Consider the following 22,983-nt stretch of genomic DNA (forward strand, 5'->3'; position numbering starts at 1 on the left):
CAGAGCTTCAAAATACAAACGAGTTTGTGTGGGTTTAACGAGAGAGTCGTCCTTTCATTTGCACAAATGAAGTTGTCACAGTACAAAAAATACAAATCTGGTGTAAATAGAAAATTAATGTTTTCTCTCACAGCTCTTTGCAGCTTCATAGCAAAAACATTGGTAATATCATCAGCTTTTAAAAATCCACTAATAATGTGACTGACTGTGACAACAGGCAATCCACTTTGTAGAGAGCTCAAAGGGAAGGATCTTTTTTTTCTGAAAGTGCAGTGCCATTTACTTTCCACTTAACCAAAGAGCTGCAGAGCTAATCAGCAAGTAGACTGGAATGTGATTACAAAGTTTGAAGTAAAATAAAAATAAATAGGTATGAAGCTTCAAAAAAAAAAAAAAAAAAGAGTGCGATAGAAATCTAACAAAAAGAAAAACAGCATTGACAAACACAAGGATTTGTCAATGCAATGAGTGGAGGGTGAAGATGCATATCCTTCAGTTACATTTGTTTGTCTTCAGGTTCTCTGCACAAGTTTGTGGGCTTACATAAATCTGAGATAAAAACACACTGCAAGCAATGACACCATGTACTGTATGCAGCACCTAATAGTTCAAGCTCAGGGTCTTTTAAAAAGAAAGCAAACAAAATTGCGCATTGCTGAAAATGTTTGAATCTCAATATTCTGTAATTCGCTGAAGGACATGTGAAGAAGACCAGTGAAAGACCACGGAGAGGAGAGTGGCCAAGGTAAGGACAGAGAAGACAACACACAGAAGTCCTGGACGCAAAGACAAAGAACATAAAGTATATTAATCAACAATTGTGCTGAAGTGCAGTTTTGAGGTACTTTAAGTCTTATCATTTACTTTACACTTTTCTAAATAATAATACAAGATAATGCTATTTTATATAAACCTGGCACAACATTAAATTGATTTCGTTTTCATTAACAATAATATTCCAATGATAATATTTAACCAATCAAACGTTAAAGCATGATGGTGAATCAGGCTATTTTGCTGCAAAACCTTTATTTTTTATCGTCCACCTCTGCACTTTTAATGCAGTGGATTTATTGAGGAAAAAACTTCACTTGCAAGTGAATATTTGTACGGTGTGGGATTGGATTATCAGCCCACTCCGATCGGCCACAATATGGATGAAAAACGTGGACATGAAGCCTGTGAACTTCATCAGGAAAAGGATCAGGAGATTTATGTGCGCATGCGCAATGCTCGAAAACAAGGAAGTTGACGCAGATTTCCATCAATGGAAACAAAGTAGATGTGGCACCGCAGAGGAGCAGTCCACGACAGATAGCGACACCGACGGTGTCAATTAAACCTCGAGTGAAGGTAAGAGCTGACCGAGCAGAAGAAACGAGCTTTTCATCAAAGCTCTTCGCGTTTGTCGTGTTACGTTAGCTCGAGTTTGATAGCGTAACTTCTAAGAAGCTAATGCTCCAGCTAATTAGGTATGAGAAGAAGTAAACAAAGCAGGTTAGCTAAGTTCCCCCAGCAGTGAACAGCTTCGTCTGGACTTGTGTGCTGGACAAAAAGAAACTCGGCTGCATAACGTTTTTAATGCACAGAAGCTGCTTGTTTATTAGCCTGTAATTAGCCATATGTGACGTTACATGGTTTAACCTAGATAACACGAGAAGGATTGAGAATTTAAACTTAACGTGACGTGACGTACACTTGTGAGCATGATACAAAACTATTCTCCTTTACTTTTCCTGTGGATGTTTTAGTAGTAATAGTATGCGTCTTCATGTTTTAGTAGTAATAGTATGCGTCTTCATGTTTTAGTAGTAATAGTATGCGTCTTCATGTGACGACACAGTAAGATATGATACAGCTGCAGGAAAGTATACAGTAGGAAATTATACCGGAACATCATGCGCATACATTAATGTTACAAATTATTCACAGGGGATACAGTGGTGAACTATAATAAGTACCATAAGTGCCATAGAGGTATAAGTGCCATATGCAAAACCTGTCACGCATTAAAAGATTAAACGAGCTAAACGTAATTTAGGGAAGCCAGGGTTTTACTGCGTCACGAGCGCAGTACAACAACCCCATCCCCATATATGACTTCAGTGGTGTACAAATTCAAGGGTGTGGTAATGAAGTAGAAATACAAAATCCTTGCATTGTGTATCAATAATAATACAATAAAAAAAAAAATACATATAAATACATTAGCCAAAAAAATGTCAGCGTCAGTCTTTAAAACATACCATACAATGTGTGTGCAGTGGTAGGATGTATGGGCGACCAAGAATAACTATATAAATATAAATATATATAAATATATAATACATGCATGTTCACAAATAAAGAATGCTTCCGTACCGGCTCGCTGAATGGTTTGGTGAGTATGAAAATTCTGTCAACACAATGTCATTTGTAAACAGTAAGCAAAAAAATAAATAAAAAAGTGCAAAGGTTGTTAATAAATATGGAATGACTAATGTAGCTGGTTGATTTATTCACATGAGGTGGGCGGACATGACAGCAGGCTACACACAGTGTGCTTAGATTTGACAGTGATGATAATTGCATGTTTAAAAACAGCGTGTATTTACATGACAAAACATAGGCTGTAATTGACCGGTACAGCGGTATGTTAGTGTTACAGCGGTATTGTTAGTGTTCCTTTGTGGCAGGTGTTAAGTGTTCATCAGGGTAACGGCCTGTGGAAACAAACTGTTCTTGTGTCTGGTTGCTTTGGCGTATGGCGCTCTGTAGCTCCTACCAGACGGGAGGAGTTGGAACAGCTTGTGACCAGGTTGTGAAGGGTCTGCAGGGATGGAGGTGTATATGTCCTGGCGCCAGTGATTTCTTTCCTGCACTCCTCCCGACTGTTCGCAGTAGTCTGTACCCTGTCCCGGTGTGGTGGCTAATTGGAAACCACACGGTGATGGATGTGCAGAGAACAGAGTGAATCACTGCAGTGTAAAATTGGATCGGCAGCTCGTGAGGCAGGTTGAACTTGCTGAGTTGGCGCAAGGACTAAACCTCTGTGCATTATGTCAAAAACACCAGGACGTTCTACTATGGTATGCAATGAGGATGATGATGACATTTGAGGAGTTTAACAGACGGGTCTCCTAGGGGCGGGGGTCGATGGTCCGGATGCTGGGTGGGATTTTCCTCAGCCTCACCTGCTGCCTCCCCTCTGTCAGGAAGTTTGTGATAAACCGACGGATGGGTGAGTTTGGAGCAGAGGATGTCTGGGATGTTGGTGTTGAACGCCGAGCTGAGGAGGTCCCAGATCCGTGCTTCCTGTATGTCCCTGCATGGTGCTGCAGGATGTAGGGCAGTCCCACGTTGAGAGCATCATCCGCTGACCTGTTTGCCTGGCAGGCAAACTGCAGGGGGGGTCCAGCAGGGGTCCTGTGATGCTCTTCAAGTGGCCCTGCTCCAGTCTCTCAAAGGATGGCGTGACCACACACGTCTGAGCGACAGACCTGCAGTCATTCAATTCTGTGATGGAGGGTTTCTCGGGGACCGGGATGATAGTGGAGCTTTTGAAGCAGGGCGGGGGGGGGACTTCACACGACTCCAGTGATCTATTAAAGATCTGTCTGAAGATGGGGGGCCAGCTGGTCAGCACAGACTCTCAGAAAGGAGGGTTACACGCCGTCTGGGCCGGCGCCTTCCTGATCTTCTGTCTCGACACACATCGTGATGTGAATGTGCGTTCGTCAAACTTGCAGTGAAGCACATTCAGGTCGTTGTCAAGTTGACGGTTGTCCACAGTTTGTTTGGGGGGGGGGGGTCTCTTATAATTAGAGATGTCCTGCAGGCCTCTCCACAATGTCAGTGAGTTTATACAGGTCTGTAGCAACAGCATCAAAAACAATTGAACACCTTCGACAGCCGCCATCATCAACAACAACTGATCAGGGAACACCCTTTGGAAGAATGCTGCTCTTCAGCTGAAACAATCTTGTGGAGAAGTATTTGCACCAAAGGTTCCGTCTCCCTTAAACCAGCCCAGATGAATACTGATGAACACTCCCACGTATTTGTAGCTTTCAAAGCCGCGCATGTTTTTCTCAGATAATACAGGGACATCCAGAAAAGCTCTCGTGAACACTTTCCTCCATTTTCGCTAAATCCACAGCATTCCCTTTCTGCAGCGAGCGCTTCGACTTCACAAGAGCCATAACCTGGAGCTCTCCTCCATTCGAAGGGCTCTGTGGCGAGTTGATGTGACGGCTGCCGGCAACACAACAGATTGTTTCTGAAAAGCTCATCTGTGTGCTCTGTTCAAGCTGGAACAACGGTTTTTATTCCTGGGTTTAGTCTGCTGGGGGGTTGGGGCTCCTCAAGTGCAACTATTCACAGAGCCAAATATCTCCAACATAAACAAAACTCAGGCCTCGAGGAAGATCAGATCGCAATGTGTCATCACACTTCTCCGAGTCCCTTCGGGGCAGATCAGTGTTGTGGTAATTTTCTTGTTTCTTTCTCTGTGTGCACACATGGAATAAATAGTCCCCGATCGAGGCAGGTTTTTGTAGGAAAGCAGAAAGATCAGAAGTTACACCGAACCTCTCAGACAGCGTGCTGCAAACTTCTCATTTTTTCTAATAAAGGCTTTCAATAGTAACAGCCAGTGGCCTGGCCCTTGTTCCAGTAAAAGTGGACGTCGGAAAGTTGTGTCCGGCGCTGAATGAAAAAGGCCAGTTCAGGGCTTACATTTTCTAGCAGAAGCGACACTGGAGATGACAAGAGGGGATGAGCACCTTCTGCTGAAAAACTGATCTCAGCACAGGTTACAGCAGTCAAAGATATTCAGAATGATTACCTCTCTGTCTCTCCGTCCAAACAGCTCTGAATGAAGGAGCCCAGAGGGAATATGTTGGGTGTTGGAATATCTAACAACAAGGTCAAGTATTCACGGCTGGCTGCTGATGACGACGGTTACATAGACTTACAGGTGAGAGCCGTGGTTTGGCCAGGAGCCTGGTAATTATTAAGCCTAGCTATTAGGCTTAATAATTACCAGGCTCTTTAGGCAATTTGAGATAAATCCATATTAATGACTTCCTGGTGATGTGCCAAAAGCCTTCTGTGATTATACCAGAGAGATTACACCAGCTCTTATTCTGATACAACTTTTCCTGTTTTGTGTCCGTTTACAGTATTTGCTCGCGGTTAACGTCGGCTAATTTTGTTTTGACGCAAAGCGAAATGATTGTAATATTCATTATGAAAGTGCAGCACTTACAAATGTTGAGGCAAGCTACAGTTTCTGCTACGATTAAACATAATGGTAAAAAAAAAACCACTTAAATGTTTTGTGTTTTGTCCAACAATTGAACGCTTCATAGTTCAAGAAAAGCCCGCCGAAGGTCCCGTACAAGGCGATCGCTCTGGCGATATTCCTGTTTCTGATTGGCTCCCTGCTGATAATCTTCGGGGCCCTTCTTCTGTCAGGAATCATAAAGGTCGAGGTGAGTTTTGTCAGTTAACGCAATACAGTCTGTTCAAAGTGGCAAATTACATCGACGGGTCTCGCATCCAGATGTGTTGTCAGTACACTTGGACTGCAGTTGAAATGTGTCTTTAGTATATCAATTGAAACACAATTTCTTGTTCTGTTGCCAAAGAGCTTATTGTGAGGCCTGTCACATTCCCCCATAATGTTTGGGATCCTTAATACTGACAGTAAATACCCCGTCAGGCTTGTTCTCCTGAAAATAAATTTGTGACTCAAATGTTTCTGTCTGAGCCGCCCGCCTCCTGTCTGCTCCGAGTCTATCTCCCGCTTGGAAGGTACATCTATTTTTATATTGCTCCTATGTGTGAACTAAAGATGCTCTTTTATTTACCTTTTCTGTTTTTAATTACAAAATGTGTCGCCAAGCACAGGCAGGTAACAAAATCCACCCACCAACACCTCCAAGGCTCATCAATTAACACATTATAATATATGTTAATCCCTTCAAAAACTGAATTTGTGTGTGCCAGCTTGGCCTCGGTGCAGTAACTAGGTGTATTTTGTTCCCTTTGGACAGAGCCAGGCTGTCTGTGTCTTTGTGCTAAGCTAAGCTGCCGGTCATATTCACCATAAAGGCATGAGAGTGGTATCACTCTTCTCCAGTGGTGTAAGGTAGCTACGAAGGGCCCTAGTACACGCTCGTTACCAGTTATTAAGCGCACGCACACACACACATGAAGGGCCTTGTTTCCCTCTCTATGAGACCCCCCCCCCTTCCCTTTGTTACAATATGATTTTTAAGGAATATAACCATGTTTTTCTACAAGTGATGATTAGATGTGAAATGCTGTCTAAACATAAGCAGCCGTACAAGAAAATTGCATCACTAAAATATCCGAATATCTGCAACATTTCTACTTCAATGTAGGAGAGGTAAACAAGGCAGCTAATCTGACCGGACATTTAAAGCCAGCTCTGAGCACTTGACAGTTTGGTGCTCCAGTATGAAAACATTTCAGTCAGTACCAGAAACGTATCTCGGTGTGATACCCAGCCCTCGTTTTGACACATCTGGAGAGCCGACGCGGCCTCCACAATGTCAACTCATGCAGTAATTAAAACACTCGCGTCGAGTTAATCTCGTTTTTTTTTAATTCTGTAGTTGAACTGTTGTCCCAGCATTTTTATTGCCCTGCTGCCAGTTTTCTGCCGCGCTCTCATTTTTCCTGGCCCTCGCCGGTGTGTGTGTGTGTGTGTGTGTGTGTGTGTGTGTGTGTGTGTGTTTGAATATAACTAACGGTTTTGATATGTCCTAGCTCGGAGTGCCAACTCCGGTAGATCCCCTGCTGCGGTTTCTGCTTGCTGACATCATGACTCTACACCGGCACATATTGTATTTGTAATTATCAGTGGGAGGTTAATGGGAATGTGTGTTTGTGTTTTTTTCCCTCCCAGTCTACAGATTGTATTTGCCATGAAGGCAGCATCAGAGTGTTTCAGCAGTCTTCTTGCCAATTAGCCCACGCAAGTTGAAATAGCATATCTAATACCACACATTACACACGGTTCAAGCTGTGGATAGAGGCAGGTTCCAACGCAAGGCCTTGTAGGAGCTTTGGGTTGAAAGAAAGTTGTTTCATTGTTTTTTGATTTTGGCTGTAGTGTGTGTGTGTGTGTGTGTGTGTGTGTGTGTGTGTGTGTGTGTCTATTGGTGGACTGGAGCAACGTCAAGGTCTTCAGCACAGAGCACTGTGAAAAGACATTTTGAACACAGTCAACTATTGCAGTGCAAAAGAAAGGGAAATGAAACCCATGTTGAAACACATAACCTTTGGCTTTACTTAAATTACTTATTTATGATGCCAAAAAAGTTCAGGAATAAGAAAAATAAAAAGGATCAGTTCCCCAAAATGACACAAAAAAACCAACAATGAGGTCCACTTACCAGCTACAGTGTCAGCCATCTCCATAACAACTGAGCATACCATGAGATGCGGTTGAAGGTCCAGAAAAAAATAAAAAAGTGCCTTTAGTCAAAAACAATTCTCCCCAATAAGAAGAATGCCTCTCGTCTCTGAGAGGGCCACAGCAACTCAGTGCACAAGGCTGCCATCTGGTGGTGAAATGAAACACAAGCCGCCGCCCCCCCTCCCCCCTGTATGTGAGATGACTAATGATTTGCAGGGAACCAGATCTCAGACAGATGAAGTCATCACGTCCGCGCTCCTCCTGCGCACCGTTTCCTCATTCAGAGCGTGTTTGAGTCGTGCTGGCAGGCGACGTGGAGATAAGAATGTTAAAGCCCGATGCGGTGCTTCTTTCCTGCCGTTCGTCACCAAGTACGGGCATTCCTGTCTTTGATGTTTGCGCGTAAACAGGAAGTCTCATTCACACTTAAAAGTAGATAAATTCCTCCCAAGCTTTGAAACACAATGTCTTCTTGTAACCCCTCATCACAGACTCTCACTCCCACCTCCTGCTCTTCTTTGTTATGTTCTCAGCACCCGGACCGCACCATTCCTGTCATCATCATAGGACTGCTCGTTTTCCTTCCTGGGTTTTACCATTTGAGAATCGCCTACTACGCCGCAAAGGGTTACCGGGGTTACTCCTACGACGACATCCCAGATTTCGGCGACTGAGCCGAGCGGCAGCTGCTGATTGGTAGAGAGGCCCCCTCCATTACTTTGTACACCTTGAGACCGTTGCCTGCTGTTTTACATTGAGTTTCTGGATGAATGTAGCAAATGTGGCAAAACTTCACATCCCTGTTCTGCCGTGGAGACTTTCAAAGTGTTTGCCGATTTGTATTATTATTCTTTGTTGTTTATTTGATGCTCCCTGTTGTATTATCCTCCACACAAAACAGCTGGGTGAACCTTAGAGGCTTTATTATACTCAACTTAACAGTGAACCAAACGCTTAATGAGCAGAGAACCTGTCGCTCGCAGCAGCCTCATTCATGAAAAAAACGCAAATGAAACCTCGGCTGAGCGGGGAGACATTTGTGGAGACCACACAGAGGCCTTTGACTTACTACTGCTAGAGAGTCCACGAGCTGGACGGCCGAGACGTGTTGTGTTCTTTGCACAGTTCATTCACTGTGTATCTTAAACAAATATTTATTTGTGGCCGTAGTCCATATGATTTTATGCAAAGCTGGCCGGGAGACTGTATTTCTCCCGAAAGATTATATTTGCAGTACTATCCAAAGATTGTATACTTTTGTCTATTTTTGACTGGAATGTATTACTTTCCGTATGAAGTATTGCTGTTTGTGCATATTCATTTGGTTTTGAAATATCACAGAAAGATGTATTTTTTACATGCATATTTGCTTGATGAAGAATAAAATATGAATAAAAGTAGAAATCTGAAGGTGTTGTTACTGTGATTCTTGATTGCACTGAGGAACGTGGTTCTGATGGCAGACTGTGGAGATAAATTGGAAATGAATCCATGAAGGTAACAAGGAAGCAGTCAGGTGGGGGTTTTACACATCCATAACCCAGAGCATCCTGTCACTATCGACTACTGTGGTATGGAAACACGTCTGTGCACACAACAAAGAAATCAAAGATCATAAGCTGCAAACTAGCCTCTGTAAACACAGAAAGCACCGTCTCACGAGAAACCTCAGAATCTTTTCCAGTGCCGTCGCTAAAAACACAAGTCGGCTTAACTGTGAATATGAATGGAGTATGCTCTGCCCTTTATGATTGCACAGATGCTGTATGTGGTGTACTGTCACAGTCATTCCATCTGTACTGAGATTAATTCCACCAGCCTAACCATGTGGTAACAAGACACTTGAACTTTAACTGTAACACACACACACACACACTCACACATACACACACACACTAAAGGTAAAAAAGCAAAAAACATGAACATAGAATAGAAAGTAAGAAAAGCAAACAAATCACACAAATCCACGTTTTTTTTTTTTTTAAATCTGTTGGACAGACAGTTTTATTGTAAGAAATAAATAAATCATCACTTCTGTATAATGGTTGACGTCATTCACAAAAACAGAAAAGGAACTTTTTAATTCTTATGAGAAACTCTCAGAAATCAACAGTCTCACAGCAGCAAAACAACAGTAAGAAAGCCTCACCAGCTGCAGTTTACTTCATTGTCATTGTGGAAGGGTGACATCTATGAATAATACTAGAAGCCGCCGTTATCACTTTTATTCGTAATAAAACGCATGTTTATTCCGACTCACAGGCCCACCAAGGGAACATTTTTCTTGGGTTTGGCCACCAACATCAGGTAAAGGACACCCTCTTGTGGCTACCACTAAGCTGGGTGCCATCAGGGTGATTAAGGGCTAATAAAAAATAAAATCGCCTTTTCATCCTCTTCCTGCACAAACAAACCTCTTATATTTAAATCTGCACCGGCTTAAATATTAAAGCGCTTAAATGGCCGTGGTGGTAACTCCAGTTTAATGTGGCGTGAGTCTTTTGAACACAACAAGAACACAGCAGCAGCAGCAGCCAGAGGAGGGACGAACGGGAGGGGGTGGACTCTCAGGAAGCTCAGCCAGGGAGCAGCGAAGTGGGTCAATGCTTCACTGTCACCTGTACGTGAAATGAACACCTGTTGCCGGCGGGGGTTTAAAAAGAAGAAGAAAAACGGTCGAATTTCAGGTAATTTGCGCCGCCTCGCAAGTTTCGAGGCCCGCTTATTAAAGCAAACCAGACAGGTGACCTGCAGGCTGGACTGAGAGGAACATACAGAGGATGCGTTTTTAAAAGAAAAGGAAATCTCTCAGCGGCCGCCAGTCACCGAGCTACAGGTAGGATCAGTAATAAATACAAAAAGACAGCAGCACTTAGTGAGTCTGAAAGTGCTTCTGACTTCCTGCAGCTCTGAAAATGATGAGAAATAAGTGCGAAATTTGCTCTCAATCCTCTGAACAGTGGCATGCATTTAAACGTGAGTAATGAAGTTTTTATGGGGGGGGGGGGTCATTATTATAATGTGGATTGTGAAATTGGCATAAAGTTTGTGGAGCTTGAACTCACTTCTCACGACCGTTTCAAGCCTCCAAAATACCAACTAGGGCTGTGTTATTGTGTGTGTGTGTTTTAGTCGTTAGTGGTTCGAAAAAGGAGCAGAGTCTGAGCTGATAAGATCCAATACAATATGTAGAGCCAGACACAGAATGTGGAATGTCATCGCTTTGTGCTGTTGACTTTGTATTGTGACAAGAGTCTTTCTTCATTTCACAGATTATGAGAGAACTATTCTCATAACTTCCCCCAGACAAGGTTCATTTAATCATTTCAAATTCCATCTCTGGTTTGATTGAGTCTGTTAAGGTGCCAGATGAGCACAGTTTCCCCACAATGTTACATTTCCCACAAAGTTTACGTCAACAGGGTGGAAATTACTTTTTAATGTGAAGGAGAAAGACTGACACCGACTGAATTATGTCGAGCCAGAAAACACTTCACGTGAGACACTTAAAGCAGTCTGAAGTAGATGCAAATTACCACCTGCAAAGCTCTCTTGAGGCCATACCAGTGTTTTTGCATGCTGTGTCCCAGAGCAGATTCAGTGTTGGTTCAGAATATAGTTAGAATTAAAATTAGAATAAATTGGTTTATTCTGATGGATTATCCGTGTCCAGAGAGTCTCTGTAAAACGGTAATGTCATGAATTGGAAACTAACAATTGTCAGAACGTTGGGAGAAAACACAATTCAAATTGGTGGTCATGTAAAACCAACTGGGATTGGCTTTTTAAAGCCTCTGGATACTTGGCTCCAAATGTTCAGGAAGTTCTTTATAACACTGATGGTCATGACTAAGATTGCAGACATCAAGGTTGGAAAAAAAAAAGTAATCTTTAGGTGTACGTTATTTAAAGTTTTACACTCAAAAGGTTAATTTAGCTGCTTAGTCAGGTACTGTGTGGCCGTGGTTTGATCAGGTTCTGATTCAAATGTTGCCAAATGCTGATTGGTTCACAAGTATGTGTCATCACTCTTTTCCTAATAATCCCCACCCACTTCAAACCAGCGAGAATAGCAACGATAAAAAAAAGGAAAACTTCTCTTGTCAAATAACCAAATAGTTTGGAACTTTGGCAGAAAAAGTGTTCATGTAGGACCCCATCACACTCATCCGACTGATAAAATGGGGATTAGATGTATTTCTGCTTCATCAAAAGACTGCTGCAAGTTGCTTTACACAACATTACCAGAGATACACCATCTTGATATTGAGTCTCAGCTGTTTTTGCACAGTCATGCTTGTCTCCTGTCTTGGAAATGGTAACTTATAAGGTGTGGACTCAAGTCGACATCACTCGGATTTATGATTTGGAATGATTTTATATCCTCTCCAAGAGGAAAAAAAACGACGTCGTAAAAGCTCTTCATTTTCCTGACAACAGATATGCTCCGAATCAATTTGACGGCAGCCAATCGCATCGCCCCATCTTTAGGGAGAGGTGCATGTGGCAGTGAAGAGCAGCAGCAGACAGACAGCAGATGATACCTCAGATTATCAGACTGAGATGTAAAGACTCTGCTGCTGTCAACAAAAACCAGATGGCTAAAGCAAAACATCCGGCTCAGGCATTACACATAACTGCACAGAGGTATTATTAATAATTGAATGGAATATGATTAACATTTTTTGTCATAAATATGTACTGTTTCTGTGCTTGACTTGTGACTGGTCTGTCTTGACTTGGTAACCATTTGTCTTGACCTGGAACTATTCTGTCTTGACTTGGAACTGTTCTGTGTTGGAACTATTCTGTCTTGACCTGGAACTGTTCTGTGTTGGAACTATTCTGTCTTGACCTGGAACTATTCTGTCTTGACCTGGAACTGTTCTGTGTTGGAACTGTTCTGTCTTGACCTAGAACTGTTCTGTGTTGGAACTGTTCTGTCTTGACCTGGAACTGTTCTGTCTTGACCTGGAACTGTTCTGTCTTGACCTGGAACTGTTCTGTGTTGGAACTATTCTGTCTTGACCTGGAACTGGTCTGTGTTGACTTGGAACTGGTCTATGTTGACTTGGAACTATTCTGACATCCTTTCTCTGCTGTGTACGACTAAAGTATATTTCACAGATCAGAGATTCATCTTGATTTGCCAATACCTGCTGTCTGATTCACAAAAAAGATACCTCATGTCTGCACTCTGAGTGCAGAGATGCAATACCCACACAGTGGAAGTCTCTTTATACCCCTTTTTTCCTCTCCCGTTTTCAGTCTGTCCTATTTTCTCTTAAGTGCACATCAAACTGAGCCACGCGGAGGGTTCCTATTGTGATGGGAAGCTTTTGTTAGAATTTGAAAATTGGCTTCTCTAAGCCGTGTGCAAGCTATGACAAAATAAAATGCACACTCACAGGGGGCAGACAAAATAATGTAGCACCTTGTGGGGGGAAAACTTCAGCGCTAAAGTCATTTAATCACAAAAACATTTAGTGCTGCAGAGGTGGGTTACAGCAGGATGAATGCCAGCGAGCGGCGTTTTATTTTCAGATGTGAAAGGCATCTGGCAATCAGCACCCTGACAAGAGATTTCGAAGCAAATTTAGATTATTGGAATATGTTGGACATAAAGGTAAGATTCCAGGTCAAGTCTCAAAGTCTTTAAGCACATTTCAAAGCTTTGCGAACACTGAATTCTATTTAAAAGCTGTGTTGATGTTTTTTGTAGTTGAGACAAAGGCCTGATGATTAAGTATTCAAGCTGTCAGACGGTACAAGGCCTTTGAGTCTCAGCCATACTTCTCTTTTATTGCTTTTAACCATAGACTGTATATAGGAAGTGGACACCGCCTGCTATTAATGTCAAACCCTCTCACTTCTGACTTAATGTTTTATGACTTGAAGTCTCAAGTCGCATCTTTAGGGAGCCAAAAGTAAAATCCATAGTTCATATGTGATTGTAAAAAAATGGCACCAAATAGTCTTTGGTATCGGAGTGGTGGTCGGACAAAACCATCACTTTGAAGACATCACCGAGGGCTTCAGGGACATGTTTCACAGTTTTCTGATATTTTATTGATCAGAAACGATTAATTGCTGCAAATCAGTAATATAAATAATTGTTGTTGCAGCCCTATTGTGCAGTATCAATTTTGTCAGCAGTTGAGTTGCATTTTGGGTAATGTAGGCGTCAGAAGGAAGGAATGAAGGCAGAAGGATGTGGAGGAAAAGGATGATATCACTGGTTCTGCTGCATCAATTGGGATCCATTCTTTTTTTTAACTGTCCAAACGTCAACGTAGATCCATGGAGTACGCGCCGCCTTTTGGAGGAATGGTTTCCATTATGATTTTGTTTATTTTAAAGTGAGAGGAACACCATTTTCTTGCGGCAGATCCAAACAGCCTTTTAAAAGCATCTCAACCCACTGAACAATTATCCGAGATTGAGAGTCCCCACAGGATACAGAACCTGTAGCTGCCTACATCGGCACCTAGCGCATTATAAAGGACAGGTTTTGAGCACAGACACAAACGCCTCACGCCGAAGAAATGGAATTTGATGAGAAAACAAATGTGCAGGAGTCCCTTTATCTTACGCCTTCAACTGTGTTGGGGAAAGAGGAGGCAGAACTGTTGACAAATCTGTTAGTGTGCCTCGGTCGCGATTAATCAACTGGTCCCCCATTTCTCTCCCCACACAGATTAAAATGGCAACAACACAGACTTTCAACATCACGCCTGTCACTGACATTTCTATTTCTGTCAGCTGATGAATCTGCGTGAGACAGGACGCTTTCCATTGTGAGCTACTGGCTAATTTATTAGAGCTTTAAACATTTCCCAGAGTGCTGCGCTGTCACTGTGTTTGTGTGCAATGTCAGATGGAGGAAAAAAATAATACGTCCACAGTGCAATGTCTAGAGACCATCTGCATTGCCATGGCTGATCGTTTCACCTGCGCGGGCCGCTTTGTTCGGGAGCTCTGTGAGTTCTTTGTTCAGATTTAATGACCGAAAAAAAAAATCCTGCAGCTTTTCTTTTTTCGCCTCTCCTCATCTTTCTTCTTGCTGCGTTTGCCACACTTTCCCTGCTCCCTTTCTCTCGACAATTACATTTTTTATTTTTTTTTATCACTGTTCTACTTTTATTGCCTTGTTATATCGCCAGACGCACAAATAAGTCTTACCTTGTCAGAGCAATAAATCTATAAACAACATTTCTTTTCATCTGTAGCTCTCTGTATTTGGAGGCCAAATGCAGAGCCCAAGTGTCTGGTAATATTTCTTTAATCAGTTACACGATGAACGCCATTACATGACATCCAATCCTTGTCATCGCCACTCTTTCTTTGAGTTAACGAGAGGCAGTCGATGAAGAGCGAGGAGAAGATGCTGGGCATGTCTTCACCATGGGCCAAACACGTGCGTGCCCCCCTCGCCCACCGTGAGAAACAACACGTTCATAATGTCGGAACTTTCGCTTGCCTGATGGCTTGGCATCTGTAAACACTCGCCTGCCTAATTCAAATGTAATAAGTTCTGGATGAGCTTTTTGTTGTGCTGCTTTGCATGAAGGGCAGGGGAAGTCTGTGGAATAGATGGCAGACGCACTGCAGATTGGGGATTTTTTATTTTTTTTTGACTTTCACTTTGATTCTGTGGAAAATCTGTGTACGCCGTGCTGTTTGCTGAAGCATGGGAGTGTGTTGGAACAAGGCACTGCAGCTGTTGACAGCCTGTGTAATTGTTTTCCACCGATTCAGACTTTGCCCCAGCCATGAAATGAAGAAAAAAAGGCCTGTAAAAGCCTCATGGTTAGGGAGGGCAGATATGGCCTGTGCGGCTGCTGGGACGAGGGTGTGTGTACTGTTCACACTCAGGAAGACTTAGAGAGATCACTGAGGAAGGCAAGGACATCATTATATGACCACACAAATCTATTAAAGTCAACCTTTTTCCATTTTATAATGGACCTTTTGAACTCATACCTGCACATGTGACCATAGCAGCTATGCACAAGAAAAGTCCACAAAGACAAACTAATATATGACCCTTCATTTCATTTTTAGTAACAATACTATTTCATGTAGGAGTCCTACATTTATTTCCAAATTCAAACTGACAATATACAGCACTGCAAAGATAAAGCACCGTTTAGATTGCATTTCAGTTGTACTTTTCATGTGATGTCATTCATGCCTGGAATGAGGTGATGTTGTTATTGCTTTAAATGTTGCCTGTAGTCATGTCATGTCTTAAAGTTGCAATCATCGATACTGCCGAAGTGTTGTTGATGGACAGTAAAGCTGTATTGTATTGTACTCTGTATGCTAATGTTGACATTGCACTTTGTGGCATGCAAGAAATTAATTACTTTAACTTTCACAGCAGGAAATGATACAAGCCAGGGGCCGTCAGTCAAACTAACTTCCAATTTAATGAGAACGAAATCTTAACTAATAGCGGGGTTGTTGTCTTCCCCCCCCCCCACACACACACACACACTTTTTTTGTCTGTTACGAGCCGTCAGTGGAGCTGGTGCCAATAAATTCACTTCTTCCCTGTGGTTGTGCCTTGCATTGAGGAACACAAGTTGTCCCTCAATACCACGATCACAAATTAAAGCATTAGCAGAGGGAAGGTTGCTGTGTTTCCTCGGTGAGTTACTTTCCACCACTACTACACTGGTGGCAAGTTGCCACGTTCATTTGCCAAAGTACTGCTGTTAAGAACAATTATGTACTTTACATTATCATTTCATGCTACTTTACACTTCCAGTCCACCACATTCTAGAGGGAAATTATATACATTCGTAACGAAGGTTGTTAGTTTTCTGAGCTTTTGCACTGCCAGTAAAGTCTTCAACCAATCACTTGTGCGGAACGGATATATTCAATATGTAACGTTAAAATGTAGTGTACAATGAAACGGAGGCGACATAGTCTGAACCAAGACGGCAAACTTAAGTACTTCCTTCCAACCTTGACAAAGGCAAAGTCGACCAGATCCACTCTTTCCACTCTACCATTTCACAATAAAGGCCCTAAAAATATACACCGCTGTGTAAAGGCCTTAACTTTCAGGGTTGGCCCACAAATGTTACGCCATCTCTGCAACAATTGCTATTACTTCATTTGTGCTACTGTTTCAGCTCAGCTAAATGCAGAACAGTAGTTTTGCATTCAGCATCATCCAATACTTGCCATTTGTAGCAGCAGCAGTTGTTAAGCAACAGCTGCCCATAGTCTCTCTTTGACCGCTGTGCCGGAGGGAATGAACCACACACTCAAAGCGTAGTTTAAGTGTTCTGCGCACGAGGAACAGAGCGCTCGTATCTGCACGGCACACTTCTCGATGTTTGCCATTCGCTGTATGAAACCGTTGCTCTTTAGATGGGTGCGCTCTGCTGTTATTAACTCAGTCTAATGAGATGTTGTTATGGATGTGAGTGGGCTGAAGCAGGCGAGGCCGCTGTGGTGTGTGTGTGGCTATACAGCTGATATCGGAACCATTTCCTGTCAAATCTGACCTTAACCAGCAGCAGCAGCAGCAGCTGTGGCCCGCTGTAAATGGCCTGCATGATACGAGATCTCCCAACAGAATGTGTGGCATTTATTTATTCATTTCGTGCTGGTAGCATCTAACATAGGTGATTGGCGGTAAAACTGATTGGTGCCCAGTGTGTGTGTCTTAAATCCGACCTATCATGTTGATTTCCTCCACTCTGGTTTACACAGTTGATCAAAAAACGAAAGCAGGTGTTTTCATTGGGTTGAATCGGTCGCAGCATCTTGACATTAAGTTGCACTCCTCGGTGCCTTGCAGCAGCCCGCGCTCTCCCATCGGCTCAACTTATCTCCGTCCTTGAGTGCTGAGTCCCCGGCTGCTCTAGCCAAAATGTCTTCATTGATGTGCTCTAAATAAAACACTTGGATGTCGCTCCGCACGTGACTCTCAAAGGAGATTTATGTGGCATTTATGACATTTACTTTCAGAAAAGGATATAGGGCCGGGGAGTTTTCTGGCAGCAGATGGCAGCTCTGCCCATTTGTGTAATGATGTGGGATGAATTCCAGTTATTTGAAAGCTGTATAAAAATCTGAGCGTTCCTCTCCTCCTGTCTGTAAAATGATGACAGAAGCAGCAGCTCTGCTGTAGCCTTTTTAGCTTGGAAATCTGTCACAGATGGCTCCCCTCTTGCAACGCAGCCAAGGAAGTAATGTGATTGTGACAATTGTGTCTCTTTTGCCAACAGATTGAACATGCTGCAGGTTGCATGAGTGACAGATATGGGGTCAGCGAGATCGTATTTGCAGACTTTCACAGTGGTGGCACTTCTTTGCTTATTTCGTAAGTATCTCCATCATTTGATAAGCTGGATATTTTTCAGCTAATTTTCCTCACGACGGGCACACACACCACTGTCCATGTTACTCATCCCGTCACATGTGGTGATAAAGTAACTCAAAGTCGTTTCTCACTTTGCTTCTGACAAACCCAACAGTGACCAGTGGAGGTGCGAGGCCGGAGGTGCGTGGAAAGGTTGGAGGTGTGGTTGAGTTGGAGTGTAGTTTTCCTCCATCAGAGCCAATCAGTGTGACCTCCTCCGCCTCCCTGCATGTGGTTGAATGGGTCCGACGGGGACTCGATATCTCCGTCCTGATCAAATTCGGCTCCTACGCGCCTCGCCTCCACCCACAATATGAGGGTAAGCATCCCTGTGAATGGTTACAGTGCTGAAAATTGTAATGTTCTGTGCATCCCTGCTGCTCACTGTGATTGCTTTTTAAATGTGTGCGATTATCTGAAGCAGCATATTGTTTGCACAACACATGCCTTCTATACATGTAATTATGTTTTTTTTTTAAACGGGGCTTTCTTTTATATTATATTATCTTTTCCTCTGGATGGTAAACTTATTTACTGAGCTTGCTGTTAAGTGTTCATGCCATGTGGGTAGACTAGCGGGTTTTTAACACTTTATGGAAACCTCTGCATGATAATATTTATAATATTTCATTATTAAATCTAAAAAAACAAAAAAAAACTTGCAAGTCTTGTTTTATTCATAAATCATTTATATTTATGACTCAAACGTAGACTACAGTCTTCAGCTGTACTTTATGTTAATGAACAGAGTGAAGCACTGACGAAATCTGTACCCCAATCAATCCTCATAACAGTAACGAGGAAGGTTGAGAATAGAATGATGACAGTTGTGACATGCTTCAGTCCCAGTTTTCTTCAAGTGAAAGAATGCAGCCAGTATCTGAGCCTCGGAGTACATTCAATACCACACCTTTATGGCCTTTCAACACCGGCCTGAGTGTGGGAGCCACATTAACTCTTGCCATACATCGTCATCATCCATTGTGTAGCTTTCTGCCCACCGCTCCAAGAACAAAGACAGTCCGTGGGGAAAAAGATCCTCAATGGACCAGGAATACCTTTGTGTAGCTCCTGTTATCCTTTAAAGTCACAAACAATGGGACTAGTGTGGACAAAAGGAAAGCATGTCTGGGTGGCTCAGATCTTCCTTTTGTCAGAGTCGCTTCTATTTCCATAGAGCGGCCTGAAGAGAAATTCAACCTAATGACCTTTCCAAAGGCTATTTGAATTTCTGCTGGTGCGCCATGTACAGGTTCTGACAAAATGCAGTTTGAGAAATAAAGTGCCCCAGCAGGCATGATGATGCCACTTCAAAGAGTGAAATCAATTCTGAGTGTTCAACATTCAGGTGGGAGCAGAAAGCAGACGGCTAACTACCACTTGTCGTCTTTTTGTTTTTTCAGCAAGTTGAGTAGCGGTCGATAGTAGACCTCAACAATCAACGTTTCATGTAACAATTAAACTATTAGAGACTTAACTCTATAAATCCTACTTACCCACTGTTACATGAGTCATTACAAATTCATGCTGTGCAGTTAAACAACGCACATAACTTGATTTTACATTCTAGTAGAGATCCAAACATTATTAAAGATATCAAGCATGTCAGGCTAAAGTGTGGAGGGATTCGTATATAATGACATCTAGAATACCTCTATTTGATGGAGGTATTCTAGATGTCAGTGCTGGCCCATTTGTCGGTCAGCTTGCAGGTAACTTGTTAAATAAAGATGCTACACATTTGTAGATTGAATCCTCTCCTTTTTGAATATTTCTCCATCTCGTGTCATTAATTGATTGCCCTTAGCCTTTTTACTGTTGCTCATACGAATTCCCTACTAAATATATGGAGCTTTAAAAAATGGCTCACAGAGATGGTTTTATTTTCATAGAACAGCTGGGCATTGTAGTTTTTGGCAAATGTTACTTAAACTGGAGTAAACGGTGAAAATGTTTGGGACTACTTTCAGCTGCAGATTTATACACGTGTATGTACAGCACCAGGATGACATACGTGGGGTTTTTGAGTAACAGTGCAGCTCCATAGCACAGGGAAATAACATGAATCAGGCTTTGGCTAAATAGAAAATACATAGCAGGATCAAGTCATTGTTGGTTTTGGGATCTGTTGACAATAATAAAACAGTATAGAACATTGCCAGCCTCATCTTTTAGGCCACTTTATTAGCCCAATCTAGAAAACTCTTTGGTTGTAAACCGACTGTAAAGGACAGTAATCATTCCATTAAGGAATGTGTTTGTCAGAGGATCAGAAGCTGCTTTCAGCTGAGCCAAGGCCTTTCTCATTTGAGTTGAACGCCACCGACTCACCCATCCAGAGCGATGCAGACATTTACATAGCAATAAAGTCAGGGTGAACCTCGCCTGATGTATTATCGGGAGCGGGGCGGGCTTTAATTCCAGCCCGGTGCTCATAAAAGACAGTGGCCTTTTGTCATCGACTGTGAGGATGATCCTTCCACGTACACCGATGTCACACTTCATTACGCTGGATGCGAGTTTCAGAAGGAAGGGGCAACGCACTGGTTGTAAAAAACTAAATGTGCCTACCCTCTGGCCCGTGAATACACTTCGCTCAACCATAAAGCATCCTGCACAGAAAAGCACCTTCTCTTTAAACGGACAGGTACGCTAATCACAGGCCTGTCCGGTAACAAACAGAAAGCTGTTCTTTACGGACACAAAAGGGTTTGAAAAAGATGCTTTGTCCGATCTGATGCAGAGCTCGGGCTTTCTCACAGGTACTGGCTGGTGTGGGAGCAACAGGTGCAGCATGGGAAACCAACGGTTTAGAGGCGGATGGAGTGGTGTGGATTTCACCTCCTCGGGCCGCGGGTATTCTCGGGTATCTCGCAACAGTTTGACTTCATATTCCCACTGTTGGCTAATGTGAATCTCACTGCTACCCAAGTTATCTAAGCGATTCACTCTGCTGAGGCTCTTCCCTCTTCATCGCCTTTTTAAAAGCATAAAATCGAACCCCTCTGATTGCAGGCCGCCTCATCGGACAATATGGTTTTTGCGTTTGACCGTGTTTGCTGCCCCTGAAGTGTGAGATACATTAGATGGCTCCCCCGAGAGGGTTAAGAGCTAAAAGGGTTTAAATGTGTTTATTGTAATAGAGCAGCAACGATCAAAAGATTAGCGTCATGCTCTGTGAACAGGACAAAAAGTCCCTCAGCACCCGTACAGCTGCTGCCTCTATAAAGAGTAAATACAGCTGTATGAATGCCACATTCTCAAGCTCTTCCTGTGCACAATCGGCAGGGGCAGACTGTGTGCATTTCGAAACACATGACGCACAGTTACCATGGCTAATATGCTTCCGTTACCGCATGGACAAACACCAGAGTTTGCACCGGGGTCGCTCAAGTTTGTTATAGCGGCCAGTCGCTCTGCTCTCGATTCAAATTCGCACACATGTTATTTCACAAGAACAGTTGATTGGGTCCTTTCAAAGATGTTTGGTGGTTCAGAGCACGACCCGCTTCACATTTCTCAGTGCTTTTACACGAGAGCGACAATAGAAAACCCAAATGCAGGAATAAGTTCAACTAAACACAACACCGCTTAACCTTTTTGCTGACATTACTAAAAGGCCAAGCGATTTTAAAAAATGCATTTTCAAAGATTTTGCAAACGGCCTTACTTGAAAACGCTCCTTGGATCGTTACAAAGACTTTTTCATTCAGTTGACTGCAGATTAGTTTTAATTTCTCCTTTTTTTAAAAGCGATTCTCTCAGGAAAGATGACGACAGCCGCGTTTAATAATCTGTTGTGAAACCGGCAGAGTCTGCAGACATTTCAGTTCAGAATGAAGCTCTTCATTTTTAAGGAGTTCTATTTCGTCATGGCGCTGAAGGGTTTCGTGTTTCTCTGTCACCTGAGAGCGTATAGTGAGGGACAAAGCCTTTGGAGGAGGAGGGGGGCTTCAGGTGGTAACAGTTTGGCAAATAAATACATGGAGGAGGAGGAGGAGGAGGAGGAGGAGGAGGAGGAGGAGGAGGAGGAGGAGGAGGAGGAACTCTTATTTGGTTACCTGCGTCATGATCTGTGGAATGACTCTAGTGTCTGTCTCGCCGTGGGCTTTTGGATTATTTTGAAGCCCATTTCCAGCAGCACATCTGCAATGATGTTTAATAACTGAATGTTGCAAGTAATCAAGGACAGGGGAGTTTTTTTTTTTTGTTTTTTTTCTCCTCAAACTCTCAACAGCAATAACTACTATACTTGCAGGGTTCCCCAGAGCAGTTGTATAACAGTTTAAAAACCCTATTGGGCTGAAAACACCTCGTTCCAAAAACCATGGGCAGCAATGTGCTGCTATAACAGCCTCCTCTCCTTTTTCTACAATTTCTTGGAACGTGGCTCCAGGGATTTGCTCCCATTCAGCCGCCATTGATGTTGGCTGGGTTCAAATTATATTGAAAAAATGAATGGAAAAGTTGGTAAATTAAATTAGCTAAATAAATAAACGGATGGAAAATAAAAACACTAATTAGCAATACATTTTGCTGTATCTTCTGCAATATACATTATTGTCATAAAATGATATTGAAATCATTCCAACAGATTCCTGCACCGTGTCATGTTACATGACTTTTCTTTGGTGGCTAGGAGTGAGTTTTGGATGCAAGGAAGAAAAGGGAAATGTTTTATTCACAATTCAAAGCAAAATTTACCAAACTCGACTACACTTCTGAATTTGTTTGTGCACAGAGAACTGACAAAATCTTGTGTTAAACGCATGCACACACTTGTTTTTACACTCTCAGCCATGCACAATCACAAGAGACGTGTAGACAAAGAGTCTGTTTCCCTCTTTCCTTCTCTGCTCTCCCCCTCACACTCAATTTACCTCGCATTCAAATTTCTTGCAATCATGCATTTTTCATTTGGCAGCGGTTGCGGCGGCATCGGGTCGTTCTCTCGCTCCACCTCCGCCCTTCCCTTTTGATCTGACGACTCCCAGTCACGTTTCCTGCCTCAGCACAACCTTTCCTCTGAGGCCTATGCTGACCCATATCGCACTGAGACAGTAAACATGAGAGAGGTGGTAAACCTGCCACGGGTCAAAGGGTAGGATTTTGAAATGCTCAAATCCCCAGAGTGTTTGCTGATGTGTGTTTTGCTGCTCCCCCCCCCC

At 42.8% G+C, this 22,983-nt stretch overlaps 2 protein-coding genes across 4 annotated transcripts in view; both read left to right on the forward strand.

Annotated features, from left to right (window-relative positions):
* Positions 1-1,243: 1,243 nt before the first annotated feature.
* On the forward strand, positions 1,244-8,839 carry LOC116388277 (transmembrane protein 230-like). The gene is made up of 4 exons (XM_031855958.1): positions 1,244-1,353; positions 4,850-4,957; positions 5,352-5,474; positions 7,963-8,839. The coding sequence occupies exons 2-4, from the start codon at positions 4,856-4,858 to the stop codon at positions 8,101-8,103; spliced, it is 366 nt and encodes a 121-aa protein (XP_031711818.1). The 5' UTR covers positions 1,244-1,353; positions 4,850-4,855; the 3' UTR covers positions 8,104-8,839.
* A 1,208-nt stretch (positions 8,840-10,047) lies between these two features.
* The window catches only part of igsf9a (immunoglobulin superfamily, member 9a), a 42,652-nt gene continuing 29,716 nt past the window's right edge, over positions 10,048-22,983 (forward strand). For 2 of the 3 annotated variants that reach the window (XM_031855569.1, XM_031855571.1), the window contains exons 1-3: positions 10,054-10,265; positions 17,682-17,776; positions 17,931-18,134. In XM_031855569.1, the coding sequence (XP_031711429.1) occupies positions 17,716-17,776; positions 17,931-18,134 (265 nt within the window). In that variant the 5' untranslated portion in view covers positions 10,054-10,265; positions 17,682-17,715. Of the gene's footprint in view, positions 10,266-17,681; positions 17,777-17,930; positions 18,135-22,983 lie in introns of all 3 variants that reach the window. The other variant, XM_031855570.1, reaches the window with a different exon arrangement.

This window comes from Anarrhichthys ocellatus, unplaced genomic scaffold (assembly GCF_004355925.1).
Source record: "Anarrhichthys ocellatus isolate YVR2014 unplaced genomic scaffold, GSC_Weel_1.0 scaffold16, whole genome shotgun sequence".
Lineage (NCBI taxonomy): Eukaryota > Metazoa > Chordata > Actinopteri > Perciformes > Anarhichadidae > Anarrhichthys > Anarrhichthys ocellatus.